Source organism: Sphaerodactylus townsendi, linkage group LG14 (genome assembly GCF_021028975.2).
Source record: "Sphaerodactylus townsendi isolate TG3544 linkage group LG14, MPM_Stown_v2.3, whole genome shotgun sequence".
Taxonomy (NCBI): Eukaryota; Metazoa; Chordata; class Lepidosauria; order Squamata; family Sphaerodactylidae; genus Sphaerodactylus; species Sphaerodactylus townsendi.
In genome coordinates this window covers 26,932,846-26,953,931 of record NC_059438.1, presented here as the reverse complement: position 1 = coordinate 26,953,931, position 21,086 = coordinate 26,932,846, and the positions used below count along the sequence as shown (strand labels likewise).

Below are 21,086 nucleotides of genomic sequence, written 5' to 3'. Positions count from 1 at the left end.
CTGGGATTTGATTTGCATCAAAAGCATACATAAAAGAAAGAGAGATATTGCTCCTTTAATACAAAGATACGGGCTGAGAGAACCTTATGTGAATCAAGAGCAAGAGGAAAAAAAAGAAGAATGGATGTTTGCTATTTTGGCCGAAAAATAATAATAAACATACAAGTGCAAAAAAAAAATATTGAAGGATCAAAATGGGAGATGGATTTTGTTACAAGGTTTCCTTAATGAGACAAATAACACTAATGAACTTATATGCACCTAACAAAAAAAAAAAACAAAGAGTTTCCTAAAACAATTTAACAGAGTACAAAGAAAGGGAATATAAAAGGAGAAACATTAATAGTGGGAGACTGTAATATGGATTTGAGAACTTATAAGGGCTTTAAACAATGGAATATAACTAATATGTATGAGGAGATGGGAAAAAACACAACAACCAACTTTCTATTCTAACAGACATAAAAAAATTTACATACATAGACTATATATTCTGACAAAAGAACATGGAGTCTATACAATGTGTAGAGATCAGACACATAAAGAGTGGATTTCAGACCATGCTCCGGTGGTAGCTTCACATTCAGACTGGCAAAAGAGGGACAAACAGTATAGATGGAGATGAAATAATATTATAATGAAAGAATGAAAAGAAATAAGAAAGATTTTACAGGAAGGAATAAACAATTATTTTCTAGAAAATAGAAACACCGCCTCAAGAGCCAGGGATGTTGTGGGATCACCTCGAAGGCAGTAATGAGAGGGTATTGTATAGAAATACAAAAAAAAAGACAGAAAAAAGGCACTGAATAAGGGAAAAGACATCAATTAGTGGAAAAAAATCAAAGAACTGCAGAGATAGAAACTACAGAATAGAAAATAATTTAACAGACTATAAAGAATTAAAACTACTAAATAAAAACAACTAGAAAGAATTGGATCAGTCAGAGTTATGGAAAAAAAAAAGACACATGGGTCAAAAATCAATTTCCAAAGAACCAATATAAAGTCAATGAAACAACAATAGCCAATTATTTAAAAGAAAAGAAAGAAAAACAAAAGAGTAAAATCAATAATAAGTGAAAACAATATGGAAAAGAATAACGGAAACATAAGAATTAGACAAAGGTTTGCACAGTTCTATCAAAAATTATTTAAAAGGATAGATACAGAAAGGATAGAAGAAATACATAAAAAGATCCTAACACAGGAGGAGGAAACAAAGTATGGAGGAAGATATAACACAAGAAGAAATAGGCTTAGTAATAAAAGAATTAAAGAACAACAGAGTCTCCTGGTTTAGGCAGTTTACAGCATGAGTTATTACAAAGGAAATGGCAGAAATTTTAATACCCTGAATTACAAAAGGTTATATAATAAGATATTAAAAGGGACAGAACATACCAGAAACATGGAGAGAGAAACAGAAATAATCACTATATTAAAACCAGGACCAGCAATCCAGAACAGGTTGAATCATATAGAATTCTATAAGTTTATTAAACCAGGATTATAAAATATTCACTAAAATATTAATAGAGATAGAATAAAAGCAATATTACCAAAAATAATTGGTCCAAGATCAATCACAGATTCATTGAGAAGATAGAGATATTAGTTATCCCATAAGAAATGTATTGAATGTGATGGAACATGGAAAGGAATAAAAAATATGCCATGATAAAATTAGATGTCTATAAAGCATTTGACACAGTTAGCCATGCATATTTATTCCAAATAATGGAACAGTGAGTTGGAAAAGAGTTAATAACGATATTAAAAGAATTATATAAAAACAATAAAGCAAAGATTATGATAAACAATGGATGGTCGGAAAAAATTGGGATAGAAAAGAAATGTGAAACAAGGATGTCAAACTTTCTCCATCATTATTCGTATTAACAATGGAATATCTAAGGATAGAATTAGAAATAACGGTAGGATCAAAGGAAGTATAAAATCAATAAGAAAGAAATAAGAATAAATTTATTTGCAGATGATTTATTACTAATAACAACTAATCCTGTAAGAAACTTTAAAAAGAATTAAAAATAATATTAGAAGACTTTCAAGAGCATTCTGGTTTGGTGGTTAATATGGAGAAAACTGAAAATCACAGAATAAATATAGAAAAAAACACTACTAAGGGAAGGAAATGGTGAAGAAAAGAAGATTAAATATTTAGGTATAACATTAACAAACAAGAAGGAAAAAGATGTTTAAATATAATTACGAAGTGATGTGGGAAAAAATAATGAAGTAATTAAAGGAGTGGCGAGAGAAGAATCACAATCTATTTCTAAGAGAATAGTAGCATTAAAAATGTGTATAATGCCAAAACTCTTCTATCTATTTCGTAAATTGCTTTAGAGATTAAGTTAAGAAAAACAATTTGAAGAATGGGACAAGAAAATTAAACTATGGAGCATTTAATCAAAAAGAAACCAAGAGTGATGAATAAAATAGTCTATGTGTCTAAAAAACTAATGGGCTGGGGGCTCCCCAGAGTACAGAGGTACTCTGAGGCATTTCAAATACAAAGTTTGATGGGAATTCAAATAGATACAAAAGAGACAGATGGATGAAGTTAGAAAATGAAATAAATTTGAACCATGGTGGCTTTGGAATATATTCAAGTTGTTCAAAAATAGAAGAACAAAAAAATTAAAAGGCCCTAGAAAGGTATCAATGGAAATCTGGGAGAAAATGGAAGGGAAAATGGATGTAGAGTTACTGGATCTTGACACCACTTCATGAGCATGGTTGGACAGGAAGGAACACAAGCAATAAGATCTCTACATAGACAAGGAATATACAAAATTGCTGTGTACAATGAAAGAGGGAGAATTAATACAGTTTCCAAATTTTTTAGAGAAAGGAGGTAAAGAAAACTGGTTACTATTAAGAGGAATATGGGAAAAGACAAAAGCCTCCAGGAGGGAGGAAAGAGTGTATAATGAAAAGTTGTATAAAAATATATGAGGAAAAGAAAAAGGACAAATCTTAGGTGTTTTTATACAAAAACATGATAGAAGATCAAGGATTTATATTAAGAATCATAATGGAAAAAATGGCAACAAGATGGAGTGAAAGACATAGAGCTTATTAAAAGGACTATGAACAATATAAATAAAATAAAAATAGATAAATATACAGAACTAGAGAAAGAAATTAATATTAAAATGGTATAGAACACGAGAAACAGTTGGCATATATGATAAATTGGACTCAGTCCGAAATGTTGGCATTGTGGAGAATAAAAAATGTAGTATATACCCCATATGTGGCTAGAATGTATAGAAGTAAAAAAATATGTGGAAAAAAATGTGATAAAATACATAGAAAAAATATGTAAAAGGTAAGAATAAAAGATAAATATAGATTTACTATTTATAGGTATAGTGGATTATATTATAATAGAACAAAAGAAAAAGAAAACTTTTTCAGATTCACTTGATCAAATGACCCATGCAGTAATAGCATTGGGGTGGAAGGACAAAAAAATCTGGACAATGCAGAAATGGTTGGAATATAAATGGGAGCAAATACAATTAGAAATTTTTGACACAATGTCAAGAAATCAAATATGGCAAGAAAAACAAAAGGACATGAGGGAGGTTTGGATGGAATTCAAAGACTGCTTCTTGAAGTTGGAATTACAGAAGAAAAATGGACAAGAAGATTGAAAAGAATGGACCTTATACTTATGCGCATCTAAAGAAGAGAAGAAGAAGGAGGGGGAGGGGAAAAAGGGGGAAAAAAGATATGGAGGATGTATATAAAGTATACATTATAAATTTGTAATAATTCCGAAATATCAATAAAAATATTTTAAAAAAAAAAAACTATCAACAACAGTCTTAAATCCAGAGGTAGGATCCAGCAGTTTCTCACAGGTTCCCGAGAGTAGGTTACTAATTATTTGTGTGTGCCGAGAGGGGGTTACTAATTGGTGATTTTGCCACGTGATTTTTGCCTTAGTTATGCCACTCCTCTCAGCAGTAGCGTGCAGAACTTGAAGCAGTCTAGCAGGAGGTGCACCGGCGTGCGTGGCAGCCTGCGCCTGCATGCATTCGTTTCCCGCCCAAGGACCAGCGCAGCAGCTGCGTCCTTGCCATAACCCCGCCCAGGAATGCCCCATCCCCGGAATGCCCGGCCACGCCCCTGTCGTGCCCCACCCAGCCCCATTGGCGCTACGCCACAGTTTGAATCCCATCACCATGGGAACCTGTTACTAAAATGTTTGGATCCCACCACTGCTTAAATCAGAACTCTTAACAAGCACAAACAACCAATTACATAATATTTACAGAATCAGACAAAGGGAAGAAAAAGGAAAAACAAACAGTATTTCTTTTTATTTTAGAATTTTTTAAATAACCAGGTCAAACCAGGCCTGAAGCCTCCCCCGACTCTTGGGCCAAGGTCCTCAGCCTCCCCCCACCAAGCCCAACTAAAAGCAACTAAAACAGCAATTAAAATTTTTAAAGGTAAATATTATTTAAAATTTAAACTGATTCAGGCAAACCCTTTAACACTTTCTTCTCCACACAAGCAACTCTTCAGTGTGCAGGTGACCCCCATGAAGACAGATGCTCCAAAGACCAGACAGAGAGAGGACAAGTTCTAGAGCCAAAGGTTTGAACTACCACTCAAAACCTCAATATTTTGGAACAGAATAGGCTGGCTAGGAACCAACACTATAGTTTAAACTTTTTACAGTGGCCAGGCACCAAAAATCCAGAAAATTTAAACTATCCCAGGGAATAAAAGCCTTGTCTGATTAGCCAGGGAGTAGAGTTGGCAGTTATGACCCTCTGGCCTCGGGCAGCTTTCTTCCCACCTTCTCTCTGCAAACCTGCAAATTTCCAAAGAGCTTAGGTCCCTGCAGAAATACATGGCAGCAATTGGTTAGGGGAGAATCTCCAGGAAGCTGTCCCATTTGTTGCCTTGGAAACCTGTGACTTGATGGCACCTTCAGTACGCAAAGGGCATTTACACACATGTGGTCTCCTTTGCATTGAGTGTACGTTCTGCTTGGGTTTGATTTCTCAGTTACGCACATGTTTTCCCCTCTTTGGCAGTCACCCTGCCTTCAGATCAGATAATCCCCATGGTTTAAAGCAGTTTTTTCTCTCTCTCTGCAGGGAGAGTGAATGATATCACTGTGCATTTAGCTTTCTTTGGGTTTTCTCTCACCTCCCCACCTTCCCGTGCCCACACCACAGCACTTCCCCCACTCTTCAGACCACCATTTCAGAGTGATCAGAAGGGCTTGGGTGGGGAGTCTCTCGTTTTCCAAAAAAAATAAAAGAATGTGAGTGGGAATGTGATGTGATGCAGTGCCCCATAGTTTTTTGAGGCCTGCACTGGGCCCTATCTAGAACTGGAAAAAAGGGGGGGTTTCCCCCACTTGCTGTGGGTCGACCAATCAGAGGCACAGCCTTTTTATGGGGGTGGCAACAGCCTGAAAAGGACCTTGAGCGGGAAACAGCCAATTTGAGTTCAGTGTTAGGGAGGGATCAGGCGCTAGCAATTCAAAAGGCAGGACAGAGACGTTCATTCAAGCTGCCACCCCAAAACAACAGCCAATCAGAACACAGGACACCGGGGATATTTGCGCAAGTGCGGATATGCTTGCAAGGTAAATACAAAAGACCCAGGTTCGTGCAAAACAAACTGGAGTATTTCCTCCCAGTCTTCACTTGCTTCCTTCACAGAAAAGGGCAGCATGCAAAAGGAGAACCTGGGATAAAATAGACCCAGATTGTAAGATACTGATTGTAACCCAGTATAATTGTGGTGTGCAGGAACAGCCCAGATGTCCCTTCCCCCCTTTTTTGTCCTGAGATATATAAAGTGAAGATATTCCTGTCTATTGGTCAAAGGGATTTATTTGGAGTGAATTTGCAAATAAGAAAACCAGCATGTTCCTGTCCAGGTATTGTTTCTACATGCCCATGTTGGCAGAGGAGTTGCTCTCAGAAAGTTCAGATTCAGAGACTTCTTTTTAACGGCTTTACACCTTTCAGAATAATGAATAAGGAAAGGGAGAGAAAAGGTGAAAGGAGGCATTTGTGGCATATGGAATTAATCGTGATTAGCGGTGCATTCCTCAAGCTGAGTTACACCCTTCTAAACTCATTGATTTGAATGCACTTACAAAGGCGTTCACTTCATTGAATGTCTCACTCTCACTGATGTAGAGAAAGCTGAATGTAAGGAAAAGGTGAAGTGGACTGAAATATTCAAAATAGGGGTGGTGCTCTGTGGGTGGGGCCTGGAGATCTCCCAGAATTACAACATCCTAAAATCGCTGAGGTAATTTTACCTGGAGCAAATGACTCCTATGAGTTACAATTGAAGTAACGTACAATGGGGAAGAAAAGAACATTATCTTCACCTAACCAGCGTACGCAGAAGCAGCCTAAATAGACTCCTATGGATGGTTGACTCTACAGCATTATACCCTGCGGTGACCCCATCCCCTCTCTAAATCATGCTCTCCCCAGGCTCCATCCCCAAATATTCAGGAATTCCCCAACTTGGAGTTGGCAACCGTATTTCAAAAGGTGAAGCACTGGGGAAGGAAAGAGAGGTTCTGGTGCTGGTATTCAAAGCAGGGCACAGGAAAAAATGGTTCAAGAACTGGGTGGATTCTTGCTACCCTTTGACACTAGAACAGGGGTAGGGAACCTGCGGCTCTCCAGATGTTCAGGAACTACAATTCCCATCAGCCTCTGTCAGCATGGCCAATTGGCCATGCTAGTAGGGGCTGATGGGAATTGTAGTTCCTGAACATCTGGAGAGCCGCAGGTTCCCTACTCCTGCACTAGAAAGTCTCTTTGGTCCTGAATGATACTTGCCAAGTGGTGGGAAAAAATGCTCTAATCCTGAGGTGTCCAACTCTGGCGCTTCAGATGTTCATGGACTACAGTTCCCAACAGCCCCTGCCAGCATAGCCAATTGACCATGCCCTAACCTTTTTCTTTGAGTCTGGGGTCTGATTCACAGAAGTTAGCCAGTAACGCTTGGAACTAAATAACTTCTGCAGTGTTAAGAAAAATGGCGCATGGGCTACTACCAGAATTGATGCCTGACTAGGGTTGCCAATTTCAGAAATTCCTGGAGATTTGAGGGGCGGAGTTTAAGGAAGGCTGAGAGCTCAGTGGGAATGTGAATAGAAACCACTTTATTAAGGTGCCATTTTCTCTTGGGGAAGTGATTTCAGGGTTCTGCAGATCATTTGCATCATAGGAGAACTCCAGGCAGAAGTCACTTGTAGGTTGGCGTTACCAACAATCACTAACAACCCTCATGTTAGTTTCTAAGGTAATGTTAGTAATAGCAGCAGAACAGGAATGCTGGTGTATAACAGAGGACATAATATCATTATGTCTTTGGCCAAGAAAGAATCCACCTCTACCGCAAACAGACATTACTCTATGTGCTAACTTGAATTGTGTTCTCAGATGGCAAGTTCAATCTTAACGCAGATCACATGCTAGTCAGATTCTAGCATTTCTTCCAAATGACAGATAGCTGGAGGTTAGCATCTTGGATTAAACACACCAGAACAAACTGTTCTATATATACTATAGCCTCTCTTTGGTTATTGGTATTATTGTGTTTGGGTTACACACAGAGCCTCTTGTGCTGAAATTCCAATCCCCCAAGATGTGAAAGACGAATGTGAGATTGTAAGGGAATTTTAACTGCTCAGACTAAATTTCTCTTCTCCATCCACCCTTTACATCAAAATATACCCTTGGAGATGGAATATACCAAACATAAGAAGAATCCTGCTGGACCAGATCAGAAGTCCATCTAGTCCAGCCTCCTGTCTCTCAGAGTGGCCACTGGCCAACCAGTTTCTCTAGAGGGGCAACACCAGGGCCCACAAGCTGAGACCTTCCCTTGACTGGTGTTAGAGGTTTGTTGTCTCTGGATGTTGAGGTTTGTTTTAGTCACCATGGCTAGTAGCCACAGTTGGAGTGTCCCTCCATGAATCTGTTTAATCTTCTCTTAAAGCTGTCTATTGCTTGTGTCTGCAACCACCTCCTCTGGCAACAAATTCCACATTTAATCATACATTGTGATAAGAACTGCATTCTAATTCATTAAAAAAAACACACCCTGGCTCTAAATGGCTGGATCTCAGGGCCCTTCCGCACATGCAGAATAATGCATCTTCAATCCATTTTAATAATTGTTTGCAAGTGGATTTTGCTACTCCACACAGTAAAATCCAGCTGCAAAGTGCATTGAAAGTGGATTAAAAATGGATTATTCTGCATGAGCGGAAGGAGCCTCAGTCTCCACAATTATAGAGCTGTAATATTGTTGCTGACTAACATCAAGCACTTTTATTTGAAATGCTGAGCAGTATTTGAAATACTGACCAGTTAGCACATTGCAGAGGAAATTAGGTTTCATTTTTTAAAACCCAACAATTCCATATATGCATTTTTGTAGCCTGGTTACTCATTACATGCATCCAGGTAATCTAATCCTCAAATTGTATGTATGGTAATAAAAAGATGCATCTGTCTTTGTGTCCATCTGTCCATCTGTTGGGCTGTGGGAGGCATCAGAAAATAAAACTGTGATCTCACAATTGGCCACTACCCCAATGATTGTGGGCGTTGCAGTGCCATAAATGAAGGGAATGGGAACATCCTGGCCAAGATTTATCTCCAGAGACCCCACTCCCCTGCTATTTGCAATGGAAGCTAAGGTACTTTCAATGTAGCAGGCATGTCTCATCAGAAAATAGACCGGTGTTTGCAAATTAGCCACCCAGTTTAAGATGAACTTGGGACTTGCAGTGCCAAAAATGAAGGGAGCTGGAACCCCCTAGCCCCCCAAACACCTCCCACACTTGGTGCCATTTGCCATGACAGTGACTGATGTCTTTTTGTAGCAGGAAAAACTCCTCAGAAATTATGGCCCCTTCCGCACATGCAGAATAATGCCCTTTCAGTCCACTTTCACAATTGTATGCAAGTGGATTTTGCTATTCTGCACAGCTGCAAAGTGGATTGAAAGTGGATTGAAAGTGCATTATTCTGCATGTGCGGAAGGGGTTTATGGGAGCACACAGCACAGTAAGCTAGGGGGTTGGTGAGCAGAATGAGTGGTTGGATGTCTAGTACTGGAGTCAAATATTGTTAGTATTTAAAGTGCCACTTCTGTTTAATGATCATGCGAATGGCTTGTTAATGAATTTTCAAACATGGGGAAATGTTCTTTATTCAGAATTCATTGTTTTGTGACTTTTGTCCATAAGCAAATGCAAGCAGTTAATTGATTTTAATTGCAGAGACAGATGTGTTACTCTGTGGCAGTAAAATTAAATAATGTCCATTAGCACCTAAAGGACAGATAAAAATGTTTTCCAGAATAAGCTTTTGTGAGCATTCACGTCTATGATTAGTTTATCAATACTGTTATAATAATTGACTAATTGGCCACGACCCTAATTTTAATACTTGGTTTTGTTCAGGCTGTGTTCCTAAATGTAGGCTCAAAGAAAAATCATTATGCATACTGTTGTGAGTTTTCTGTTAGTGAAAGGCAGCTTAAACATGTAGTAATAAATACATAACTGTATACTAGGAACCAATTAAAAATACCTAGATTCTGACAGAGTTGACAACTTGGGAGATTTCTAGACTAAAGGGGGCGCCCCTATTATTTCACATTAATCAATACGTCTAATCCACAACATGGTCCCATCTGTTGATACTTAAATCCAGAGACTGGAGACTTGAATGGAAAGACATCTTTTCACACACCTGAGGAAGGCGGGTTATAAATGAAGTAAATGATAAATAATGCTGCAGACTTTGGGAAGATATAAAAGAAATAATGGTTGATGTGTGAGAAGGAGAGAAAGAAGCAGGGAAAGGACATGGAGACTCAGGAAAATATATTGTAGGGAACGGGATAGAGGGGAAGCTTACATGATCCTTGGGAGTCTTTGTGAGTTCCCTTGTTCGTTTCTAACGTCTACTCCCTTCTGTCAGCAGGGATTTCAGCTATTTCATATACAATGAAGAGGTGTGTCGAGAACAAGAACATTGCATTAGAACAACTCCTTCACTGCATTAATTATTATCAACGAAGCAGAAAATATGCTGGAGGAGAATTTATGCTGGGCTTGCTCTTTCTTGGGCCACATGATGCCACAGTTCTGCTGATTGGTGGCCAGATTTAACTTGAGGCAAAGTCCATCCCTGCTTCATAACTGATAACTATTCTATGTTCGTTGCATAGGTCATGATCTTGCTCCTCCAGAAGTGCTTACTAAATACGGGAGGCTTCAAGGCCAGCGGGTGAAAGTCAGTGCTGCAGAAAGAGACGTGGATGTTTTCCTTGGAATTCCTTATGCAAAGCCACCAGTGGGAAACTTGCGGTTTGCCCCACCAGTACAGGCTGACCCATGGAGTGGTCAAAGAGATGCAACATCCTACCCACCCATGTGAGTCACAACAATAAAATCTTTACTTCCCTCCAAGAAGGAACCATGTGTTCTCACATCAATGTTAAAAGGCCTGAAACAACCTCAGGAACCCACTACTTAACTCGCTGGGGAACAGGGGCGTAGCAAGGGGGGAAAGCGCCCGGTGCACTGGTGTGTCCTCCGCCCTGCCCCGCCCCAGAATGCTATGCCACACCCCGTAACACCCCACCACACCCTTGCCAGGCCCCCGGAACGCCCTCGCCACACCTACACAGGGGTGTGCCCCTGGTGCGTCACACCCCCCTCCCGTCCCCTTGGAGCTACGCTTCTGCTGGGGAAACATACATAGGCTATATGCAAGGTTGCCTACCTCCAGCCAGCGTGATGTAGTGGTTAAGAGCAGGTGGATTCTAATCTGAAGAACCGGGGTTGATTCCCCACTCCTCCACCTGAGTGGTAGAAGCTTATCTGGTGAACCAGATGTGTTTCCTACATTCCTGCTGGGTGACCTTGGGCTGGTCACAGTTCTTTGGAACTCTCTCAGTTCCATCTACCACACATGGTGTCTGTTATAGGGAGAGGAAGGGAAAGGAGCTTGTAGGTCACCTTGAGTCTCCTTGGAGTAGAACTCCAAACTCTTCTTCTTCCACGTGGTTCTAGCATTCTCCTGAAATTACAACTGAGATGAGTTTGCACAGAGATTAGTTCCCCTGGAGGAAACGGCAACGTCAGCGGATGGGCTCTGTGGCATCACATCCTTGCTGAGTTCCCTCCATTCATCAAGCTCTACCCTTCCAAAGATCTGTCCCCAAATCTCCAGAAATTTCCTAACCCAGAGCTGACAATCCTAATATGCAAATTCACCCAATGGACTGTTTCATTTTGGGAAACCAGTGGGGATGGAAATGTGTTCCCAGAATGGCTTCCCTCCATGCATTCCATATGAACTGATTTAGTTGCTGCTACCCTGTTTCCCCGAAAATAAGACATCCCCTGAAAATAAGACATAGTAGAGGTTTTGCTGAAGTGCTAAATATAAAGCATTCCTCAAAAGTAAGAGAAAGCAAAGTTTTTGTTTGGCAGCATGCTCGTTGAACAGAACACCAGAACATGCAGCTGTGCAGCGGGAAAATAAGACATCCCCTGAAAATAAGACATAGCGTATCTTTGGGAGCAAAAATTAATATAAGACACTGTCTTATTTTCGGGGAAACACGGTATCCATACAAGTAGTCATGGCTGTATTATGCCACTGAAATGTCTTTTTAGAAGTTTATTAGAGATGGATTATGAGGAAACACTTTGTTCCCATTGTACCAGTTTGTTTTAGCTGTATTTTGCTTTGTTTTGTGAAGGTGTCTGCAGGATCCAGAGCTTGGGCAAGGTCTGTCGGATGCCTTTACTACCAGAAAAGAAAAAGTCCAACTGACTGTTTCTGAGGACTGCTTATATTTAAATATCTACACAGTGGCTCATTCGGACACGAAACCAAAGTTACCGGTAAGCACATTTGCTACTCTAGGAGCAGCTTTTAGTTATTTATTTCATTTTTACCCCAACTTTCTTCCCAGTGATCCTAGACCAACACTCTAACCACTATACAGACTGACTCGTATTTGCCGCTTGTCCCTTCCCCCACCCTCGTCCCAGGAGCCTGAAGGCAGTTGACAGAACTTGGATTTTGTACATGCAAGATTAAATCCCCACTCTGCTGTGGAATATTATAAGCTGTTTTGGCTCGCCACTGAGGGGAAAAATAGTTCCAGCTGGTATGCCAGCTCCCTAATGTAATAACTTCTGCATTGGCCACAACAGATATAGATGTCTACATAAGACGTATTTTTAAAAAATGTGTATAACTGTGAGCCACTATCCACAAACGCCTTCTCCAACAAAAATGTATCTATGTGTTGTCAAAGGCTTTCACGGCCGGATTCAACTGGTTGTTGTGGGTTTTCCGGGCTGTGTGGCCGTGGTCTGGTAGATCTTGTTCCTAACGTTTCACCTGCATCTGTGGCTGGCATCTTCAGAGGTGTATCACAGAGAGAAGTCTGTTACACACTGTTACACACTGCTGGCAAAACGTTAGGAACAAGATCTACCAGATCACGGCTACGCAGTCCAGAAAACTCACAACAACCAACAAAAATGTATCTGACAGAAAATGCTGGTTCAGTGTGAGTAGGATTCTTACAGCTTGCAAAAGTCCCTTGAGCCTCTTCTGGAAGGTCACTGGAGGTAAAGAGATTAGTGTATGTGATGCAGGGATGTTGGTTAATGAAGTTTTGTATGGGTGCTGTGCAACGGATGTGTGTTTAAATAGGGCTGGGCATTTATCAGCTCTCCTCCAGAGGCCCAATGGAAGAGGCATGGCTTGTAAAACAACACCATCTCTGGGTCAGGCCTGACAGTGAAAATACAAGTTGTAGACAGTGTTTTGTGTTTGACCCAAAAAATTCCCAAACAAACAGTAGTGGAATACCTTTTGTATCAGGACCAACCTGCATTTGGTTCTTAAATTCAAACTATATTTTATTGCAGAAAGAGAAAACCAAGAAATCATAGTATTATCAATTAATGGGTAAGATAAAGAGGTAAGAATATCCACAGTTTCACAGAAGAAAAGCTGCCAAAGTGACAACTTCTACTCATAGTCGAGCGGATGCTGCTATTTTTACTGAGGGAAAATTTGCTCATTAGGTAGGTGGAAAGCTTCCTTGGTGACTTCCCACCAAGGAAGATTATATTTACCTCAGTTGCCTCAGTCATAAATTGTAAGAATTACTTACTGTGAATGCTGATATGGGTTATGACTGAGGCAACTGGCAAGAAAGATAATAGTGTAGAAAATCACAAAACAAGACTCCTGCCTGCCTGATGGGTAGTTTTTTTCACCTGGTGGGGGATCCTGATAGGAGGGGTATTTCTCCATGGCCCCTTCCGCACACACAGAATAATGTGTTTTCAATCCACTTTCACAACTGTTTGCAAGTGGATCTTGCTATTCCGCATAGCTTCAAAGTGCATTGAAAACAGGTTGAAAGTGCAACATTCTGCATGTGCGGAAGGGGCCCATGTGCAGGATGCATTCTAACCTTTTTATAAGACTAAGGTGACCAGATGGTCAGCTTTGCGGTCAGGGACGGTAAGTGGCCGCGCATACACGTGCGCTGCCAGCATAAGCGCGCGGAGCTTCTGGGGAGTTACCGTTTGCTGCCCTGAAACCAAGCAGCAAACGGCAACTCTCCAGTCTGCGATAAACACTGTAGGAAGCGCACGCGACTTCTGGGAGAGTGCCGTTTGCAGCCCTGTGACCAGGCGGCGGCAAGCGGCAAGCCCCAGAAGGCCATAATGCTCAATGGCTATACACGGGAGGCTGCCGCACTGCCTTGCGCCCCAGAAGGCAGTGCAGCAACCTCCCAAAAATTGGGACAATTTGTCAAACCCGCGGGACGCGGGACAAATTGTTTAAATGCGTGACTGTCCCGCCAAAAGCGGGACAGTTGGTCAGCCTATGTAAGACTCTACCTTATAGAGCAAAGTATTGAACATAACACTGCATATTTGATTTCTAGGTGATGGTTTGGATCCATGGAGGAGGGTTACTGGTGGGTGCAGCGTCCACATATGATGGGGCAGCGTTGGCAGCTTCTGAAGATGTGGTGGTTGTCGCGATTCAGTATCGGCTGGGCATCCTTGGTTTTTTCAGGTAAAAGATTCTGCTCCAGACTTTTCAAACCCTATATAATGTATCTCATTCTTGTAGTCTAAATGTGCTCATCCGCTTTAGTCTTCACTAGCCCCTCCCTCTCCAATTGGCCAACATCAGGATGTGTAGTGAGCATTAGAAACTGTCAGCACTGTCTCCCTGAGGGAAATTAATTTGATCTTTCCAGTGATTAATTTGATCTTTCCAGTGAACCCCATCCTTGGCGTGGTAGCCTCTGTGGCCCACTGTGCTCTTTTGGGCCACTGGCAGATTCTTTTGGTGGTAGAGGCAACAGATGCCATTAGAGCTGAAATGAATGCTTTGCTTATTACATTCTTCTCCCTCTTTTTTCTCTACATTGTCCATTCTCCTTTAAACTCCTTCATTTATTATCTCCAGTTTATTCTTGCAACCAATATGAAAAGCAGGTTAGGGGGGAAGGGAGTGGCTGGCCTCAGGTCCACCAGTGAGTTTTTGTGGCTGAATATGAATTTGAATCAAAACTGCTCTGGTTTAAGATCAGTAACGTGGACACCACAACAGCTGCAAATCTGGAGTGGTATTCCTATTCAGGTGATAATTATCTCTTTGGTGGGAGGGGGGCTGCGCATAGTCAAGATCAGACATCTGAGGGTCGCAATGCCTCATCAACTGTTTAATATGGATCAAGAATGTCTGTTCTGTACTGAAAGACGGGGGGTGGGGGGAGACCTTGCAATCACATGCATAAAAACATTCTGCCTTGAGAATTTCGTAAAGAAAATGCTGCGAAGCGCCACTTCTATAAAGATGTAAGATTTCTGGACATTTTGAAGCCATCAGGGGTGGGTGATTTTATTCTGCTTTTAGTTCTCTGGGGGGATTTTTTGTGTGAAAAATTTAAATATATACAATATTCACTGTATTTATTACGGTAAGTAATAAATATACATAGGAGCACCCTGAATGATTACTTTAGCGCATTGGCAAGGAGCTGCACATGGTTTGCAGTTAGAATACTGGCATCTGTTCGCTACCATTTCCTTAAGAAACTATCCTTAAGAAGGCTTGTAGTCCTCTTAAAAACGTTTGTACCATTCTGGTTATTCTAGCATGCTACATACCTCTCCAATATGCAGTACTTTCACTGAAAGTTTTTGTTTTCTTTTTTAAATAGCCTTATTTGGTTCTGCGCTGAGCTACATTTGGCTCTGGTGCCATCGGCTGCAGACTCCTCGTCTAAATCAAAGATTGGAATCTGTAGTTGGAAGAGTGAAAGTATATGCAACTACAGTTGCATATTTTAAATAAATGAAAGCGTGCCAGTTTTCTTTGTCAGAACCTCACCAAGCCGAATAATAACATTCCTTTTGACTCGGTACCAGCTTTCACCATCAATTTTCCAACACCTGAGTGTATATGTTTTGAGTTTCTCCTTCCTTCCAGTACTGGTGACACAACAGCCCGTGGAAACTGGGGCCTTCTTGATCAAGTGGCAGCTCTTCAGTGGGTCCAAGAGAATATTGCACAGTTTGGAGGTGACCCAGGATCTGTTACTATATTTGGTGAATCTGCAGGTGGATTCAGTACTTGTGCCCTGGTAGGTTGCTGATGATCTCTAAAGCTTTGCTTTTATTTTCCAATCATTCAGGGCTTTGAGACATTTATTATTAGAATTTAGAAGCACCAAAACATTTCATAATTAGCAGCACCAAAACATCCCATAATTACTATTATTTGATTAGAGATATTGATATTATTACTCTTTCTTGAATTGCCATACTGTTAAACTGTTGTAAGAAGGATCCAGAGATTTGGGGTTTTTTAAATATTTTCTTAAAACGTGACATTATTGGGAACCCTTCCCCATGGTCCTGCATTTCAGGGAAAGTCAGTAAGCCTTTCAAGGAAACATGTCCCACACTGCAGAACTTCTCACTGAGAAACCCTGGACAAACTGGGAAAATCAATGGAAATAGAGTTAGCGGAGGAAAAGCCACCACTGATATTTCTGCTTTCCTTCCCTTTTCAGGTCATATCTCCACTGGCAAAGGACTTGTTCCATAAAGCCATCTCTGAAAGCGGCGTCTGCCTCCTGAATGGTCTCTTAGACCTCCATCCAGAAAAGCAAGCTAAGGTAAGTTTTGAAGGGGGTGCTGGAATTTAAATTGAAGGTTCCAGTATTCACCAGAAAAAGGTGAAAAGAGCCTATGGACATAATATGCTGTTGGAGTGTGGAGGACGCTCTAGAGATATTCACACCAGAAGATGCTCAAGAGAAGAGGATGATCAAAGGATATTCACACCAGAATTGTAAGGAACCTGTCTTCTTTTTGCTGGCTTTGCCTGCAGTTTGAAGAGCAGAGATGGATAATTTTAAGTACATAGTAGGTATTGTCAGGAAGGAAGGTGCCTTGGCATAACCTGATTTCATCAGATCTCAGTAGCTATGAAAGGTTGATATTTGGGTGGGAGACCACCAAAGAAGACTGTGCAGGGGAAGGCAATGGCAAGCCACCATGACTTCTCACTCGCCTTGAAAGACCGTTGCTGGAGTCACCATAAGTCAGGTTCACTTTTGGCACACTGAGATATTTATGTTTATCTACTGATGAGTTAAGCCTAGATTGATTTCCACACAGACACATATAACGCTCTGCCATGCGTTTGATATGGAAATAGTGTGCCATCAGGAAGGGAAGGAACTGGGGTTGTGGTCACTGTGGTGGACTATATATAGAAGGGAAAGGAGAGAAGGAAGATTCCTGGGAGGAATTTTCTATTGAAAAAAGAAGGGGTTTCTTTGTGGGCAACTGAGTAATGACCAGGGGAAAAAATTGTGTGTGGGCAGGAGCATCATAGGGAGGAGTAAAGGAAAAGAACCAAAGGTATACCATCAATAGTACCCAGTTGACAGTGTGTACTACCAGGCAATGGCAAAACACCTCTGAATGTCTCTTGCCTTGAAAACCTTATGGGGTCACCATAAATTGGCTGTAACTTGGCGGTGTGGTCAACAAACACCATCACCAGTCATGGCTAACATTTTGTGTCAGCATCTCAAATCAATACCTGTGAAGAAGAAGTAACTTATTGTATATGACTGTAGGCTGTCACAATAGAAAATACCTGTGGATGCTGGCATTTCTCCCTAACATCCTGTTTCAAGTGTGGGCCACAATCCAGCAGAAAGGTGTACTATTAGGGCTGTCAACTCCAGGTTAGGAAATTGTTGGAGATTTGGGGGGCGGAGTCTGGGGAAGACAGAATTTGGGAGGAGAAGATACTGAGTGTAGTATAATGCTGCTGTGTCCAGCCTCCAAGGCAAGGGAACTAATCTGGAGATTAGCTGTAATTACAAGAGATCTCCAGGATCTACCTGGCGGTTGGAAACCCACATGTACTACTTAACTATCACCTTCCAACCCGTTTGCTTGTAATGTGTTAAGTGGCCACAGCAATGTTTTCTCTTCCCTCACCATCAAACAAATTCTGTTTAAGATTACCTTAGTTGGGTTTGGGGTTTTTTTGCCCTGACCAGGTTGGCCCTAGCTAGCCCACTTCCTGCAGATTTTAGGAGCTAAGTAGGGTCGGCCTTAATCACACCTGACCCTCAGTGATCTGTGCCATTTCCATGACCTCTGATATCTGTACCCTTTTACAGTGGGCCTTGAGGCAGATGTTTTCAATCCCATGAAAATTGTGGCAAATGTCTTTCTCTTGACTGCAGAAAATGGCAGAATCTGCTGGCTGTAAGACGTCAAGCTCAAGCGAGATGGTTCATTGTCTCAAAGGGAAGACGGAGGATGAAATTTTGCAGGCCGCTCACAAGATGGTAAATATGCTGCTCTGGTCATTTTTATTAATAGACTGCCCGCTATAAACGACATCGGCCTCTTGCCAAGAATGGCACTGTGTCAAATTCTCCTCCGTCAATCACATTTTCTTTCCCTGCTCCATCTCAGAGATGGAAAGCATGTCATTATTTATTTAATGTGTAGCCCACATTTATCTGTCAAGGGGACCTAAAGCAGTTTACAGGGTTCTCCATTTCTCCATTTTATCCTTACAGCATCACTGTGAAATTTTCTATGAAAAACTCAAGGGGTCACCCAAATGTGGTCACCCAAAAAAGCTTTCATGGCAGAATGGGGAATTTGGCTCTGCACCTCCCAGATCATTGTCCACCACTGCACACACTGGATTTCATTTGTTTGAGCGATTTAATAATCATTTTGATGAGGGTGCAAACCACTATTTTTCCATGGGTGAAACAGTAATAGTGGCATTGTCACACATAGGAAGAAGGTTACATAATTGGTCATTCCCATTATTTCTGGTTTCATAACGTGCTGGTTTGAAAGTTTACTCCTACATATACATCTTTCCCAGTATCGGAAGGGCATGTTTGATGTATACTACCTACAGCCATTGGAAGGAATGCCAACCTGAAACATTAAATTGTGGGTCTGAACTGTCCAATGATTTAATTCATGTTATTTTGGGTTGAACTGTATGGCAGAGTTCAGTTCTGCCCTGACATCCAGCTCATGCTTAACATGCATATCGGCACTCGGGAAGCTACCTTCACTTTGAAGTAAATGTTCTGCATATCTGAGGATTTGGGGGGAAGGAGACAGCAAGATAGGATTCCAGTTTTGGCCAATCCTTGTATCTTGCAACCTGTAGAATGCCCAGTCATTTTGTTATAATGGCTAAAAAATAACCCAAGCTGTAGTTAGGTAATGGGTCGGAGATTTCTTTTAACAAATAATTTATTTCCGTAGTCACAGTCCAAAAACAAGTAAAGATTCAGCAGGAGTAATTGTGTTATGTCACAGCAAAAGCAAGTGAGCTTTGCAAAGCTTACAAGGCTACTATTTATTTTGGCAAAAGCTTTGAATGAACTGGAGCTCACTTTGTCAGAGTATCCTCAAGTATGCTTACATAAAGTGGGGGAAAGAACAAATACTGGGGAGATATAGTTTTGACATGCAAAAGTATAGGCTGTGATGTTTCTGTGCCAAGCTCCAATGCAAGATTAACCGCAGAGAAACTGTGGTCTTCATGAGTGAGTCCTAAATGAGTAGAATTAAGCTTGGAGTCACCTGGAGTCTCCCTTTGAAGTTATTTTTCTTGAATGAAGGTGGCCTACTGTGCCAGGTAGCATTCTTTTAATATGTATGGGCAGTCTTGGGAATGGAACATATTTAAGTATTTAAAGGCCTTGCTGATGATTCAAATTGTGTTCCGAGTGTTCAAATTGTGCTCCGAGGACCCTTGGATGTTTAGGAGAATGGAAAAACAAAAGGTGCTTTTAAAAGAAGAAAGATTCATTTAGGAATTTATCTGTGAACAGTGATACTCTTGTGCAGCTCTCATTATTTCTGTGGGGTTTGTGCAGGAACATTATGGAAGATTGTGTCCATACTTGTACTAATGAACCTGCTGTTGTGACTTCTCTTACAATTCCAGGATCTCATGAGAATCCGAATGGACAGTGCAGAAGAAAAAGTAAGCACATCTTTGCTGACCGCTAACCTATTTTTGAAGAACAACAGCTCAATCCTTTTATTTTAAAAAAATCTCCTTGGAGAAGTAGGGAACTGGCAACAGGAGTTCTGGTTTTCAAAGGAGAGAAGAAATGGACAAGCAACAAAGACTGGATCCTGACACAAGTGTCTTGCGCTGCTTCTCTCTATCAAAGTGTTAAGGTTGCCAAGCTTAGCCTGACAACTGGTGCATGGGATGGGTGGGTGGGTGGGTGGGTAGGGGGGCACTGTTGTGATGTGATGACATTACTTCCAGTTACAACCCAAAATGACAATGGATAGTGGGGCAGAGCAGCTCCACTGATCTGCAGGCCCTATTCCATGTTGCCCTTCAAGGTGTCTGGGCACCAGTGGCCATCCAAGGTCTTCATCTAGCACAGGGGTCTGCAACCTGTGGCTCTCCAGATGTTCATGGACTACAATTTCCATCAGCCCCTGCCAGCATGGCCGCAGGTTGCAGACCCCTGATCTAGCATGTGCCACCCACCTAGCTTTTCCAACCCTTAGAGGGGCTTTTTTGTCCTCCTTTTAGTTCAGCCACTGCCACCACCCGACTTTTGGAGAAACTACCCACTATGAGGACTAGGGCTCTCAACTTCACTTCCATGCATTGCTTTTTAATGGCCTTGCCTTGTGCCTGTGTCCCTTGCTACCCAGTATCTGGTTACCATGGGGATACCTTACTATACCTGTGCACCACTGCGGGAGTAGCAACTTGTCCTCTTTTCCTGGCACTCATTTTAAAATAGCTTGTCTGAAACAGTGGAGGTCTGTATTGCACAGAGAACAGCTACCGACATTAAAAGTTACAAAACATTTATTTTTTAAAAAATGCCCACACGCACAATCTCATCATAGCAGCAAATAAAGCAAGACATTAAAAAGCATTAACATGCAATTCCTATGTACTTGCCCTAACTGATGTTAATCTAAAATAGGCACCTTGACTTAAAAGTTACAGTGGTTCTAAAGAGTTCCCATTATCTGGGAGTCTCTTCTCAAGCTCAGTTCTCCACACCTATGAGAGTAGAGCAGGGAACATGGCAAAGGTGTAAATGGAAGCAACTAAAAGTTGGTAAGGTGGATCCCATTTGTCTAGCTAAGCTTCAGGCTGGAACCTAAGACTGAGAAGCCTGAAGGATTCAACAGATGTGTTAAATTGTCCTTGTGCCTGGCATACTCCTCCAAGCTCCACAGGCACATAGGTTACAAAGGGGATGCCTCAGCTTCTTTTCACAGGGGTGGACTCAACCATCCACCTAGGAACCTTCCTCTAATGGAAGAGCCACTTAATTTGGAGAAAGCCTCCTTAGGCTGGAGGGAGGCTTCAAAGTTTGCTCAGTGATGGGGTAGGAAAAGGGTCATCTTAGTTCCTGTTGTG

At 41.3% G+C, this 21,086-nt stretch overlaps 1 protein-coding gene across 1 annotated transcript in view; it reads left to right on the top strand.

Annotated features, from left to right (window-relative positions):
- The window catches only part of LOC125443680 (fatty acyl-CoA hydrolase precursor, medium chain-like), a 33,350-nt gene that overhangs the window by 4,288 nt on the left and 7,976 nt on the right, over positions 1-21,086 (top strand). The window contains exons 2-8 of the mRNA XM_048515950.1: positions 10,279-10,483; positions 11,821-11,965; positions 14,041-14,174; positions 15,600-15,753; positions 16,186-16,290; positions 17,884-17,988; positions 19,629-19,667. Coding sequence (XP_048371907.1) covers positions 10,279-10,483; positions 11,821-11,965; positions 14,041-14,174; positions 15,600-15,753; positions 16,186-16,290; positions 17,884-17,988; positions 19,629-19,667 — 887 coding nt within the window. The remainder of the gene's footprint in view (positions 1-10,278; positions 10,484-11,820; positions 11,966-14,040; positions 14,175-15,599; positions 15,754-16,185; positions 16,291-17,883; positions 17,989-19,628; positions 19,668-21,086) is intronic.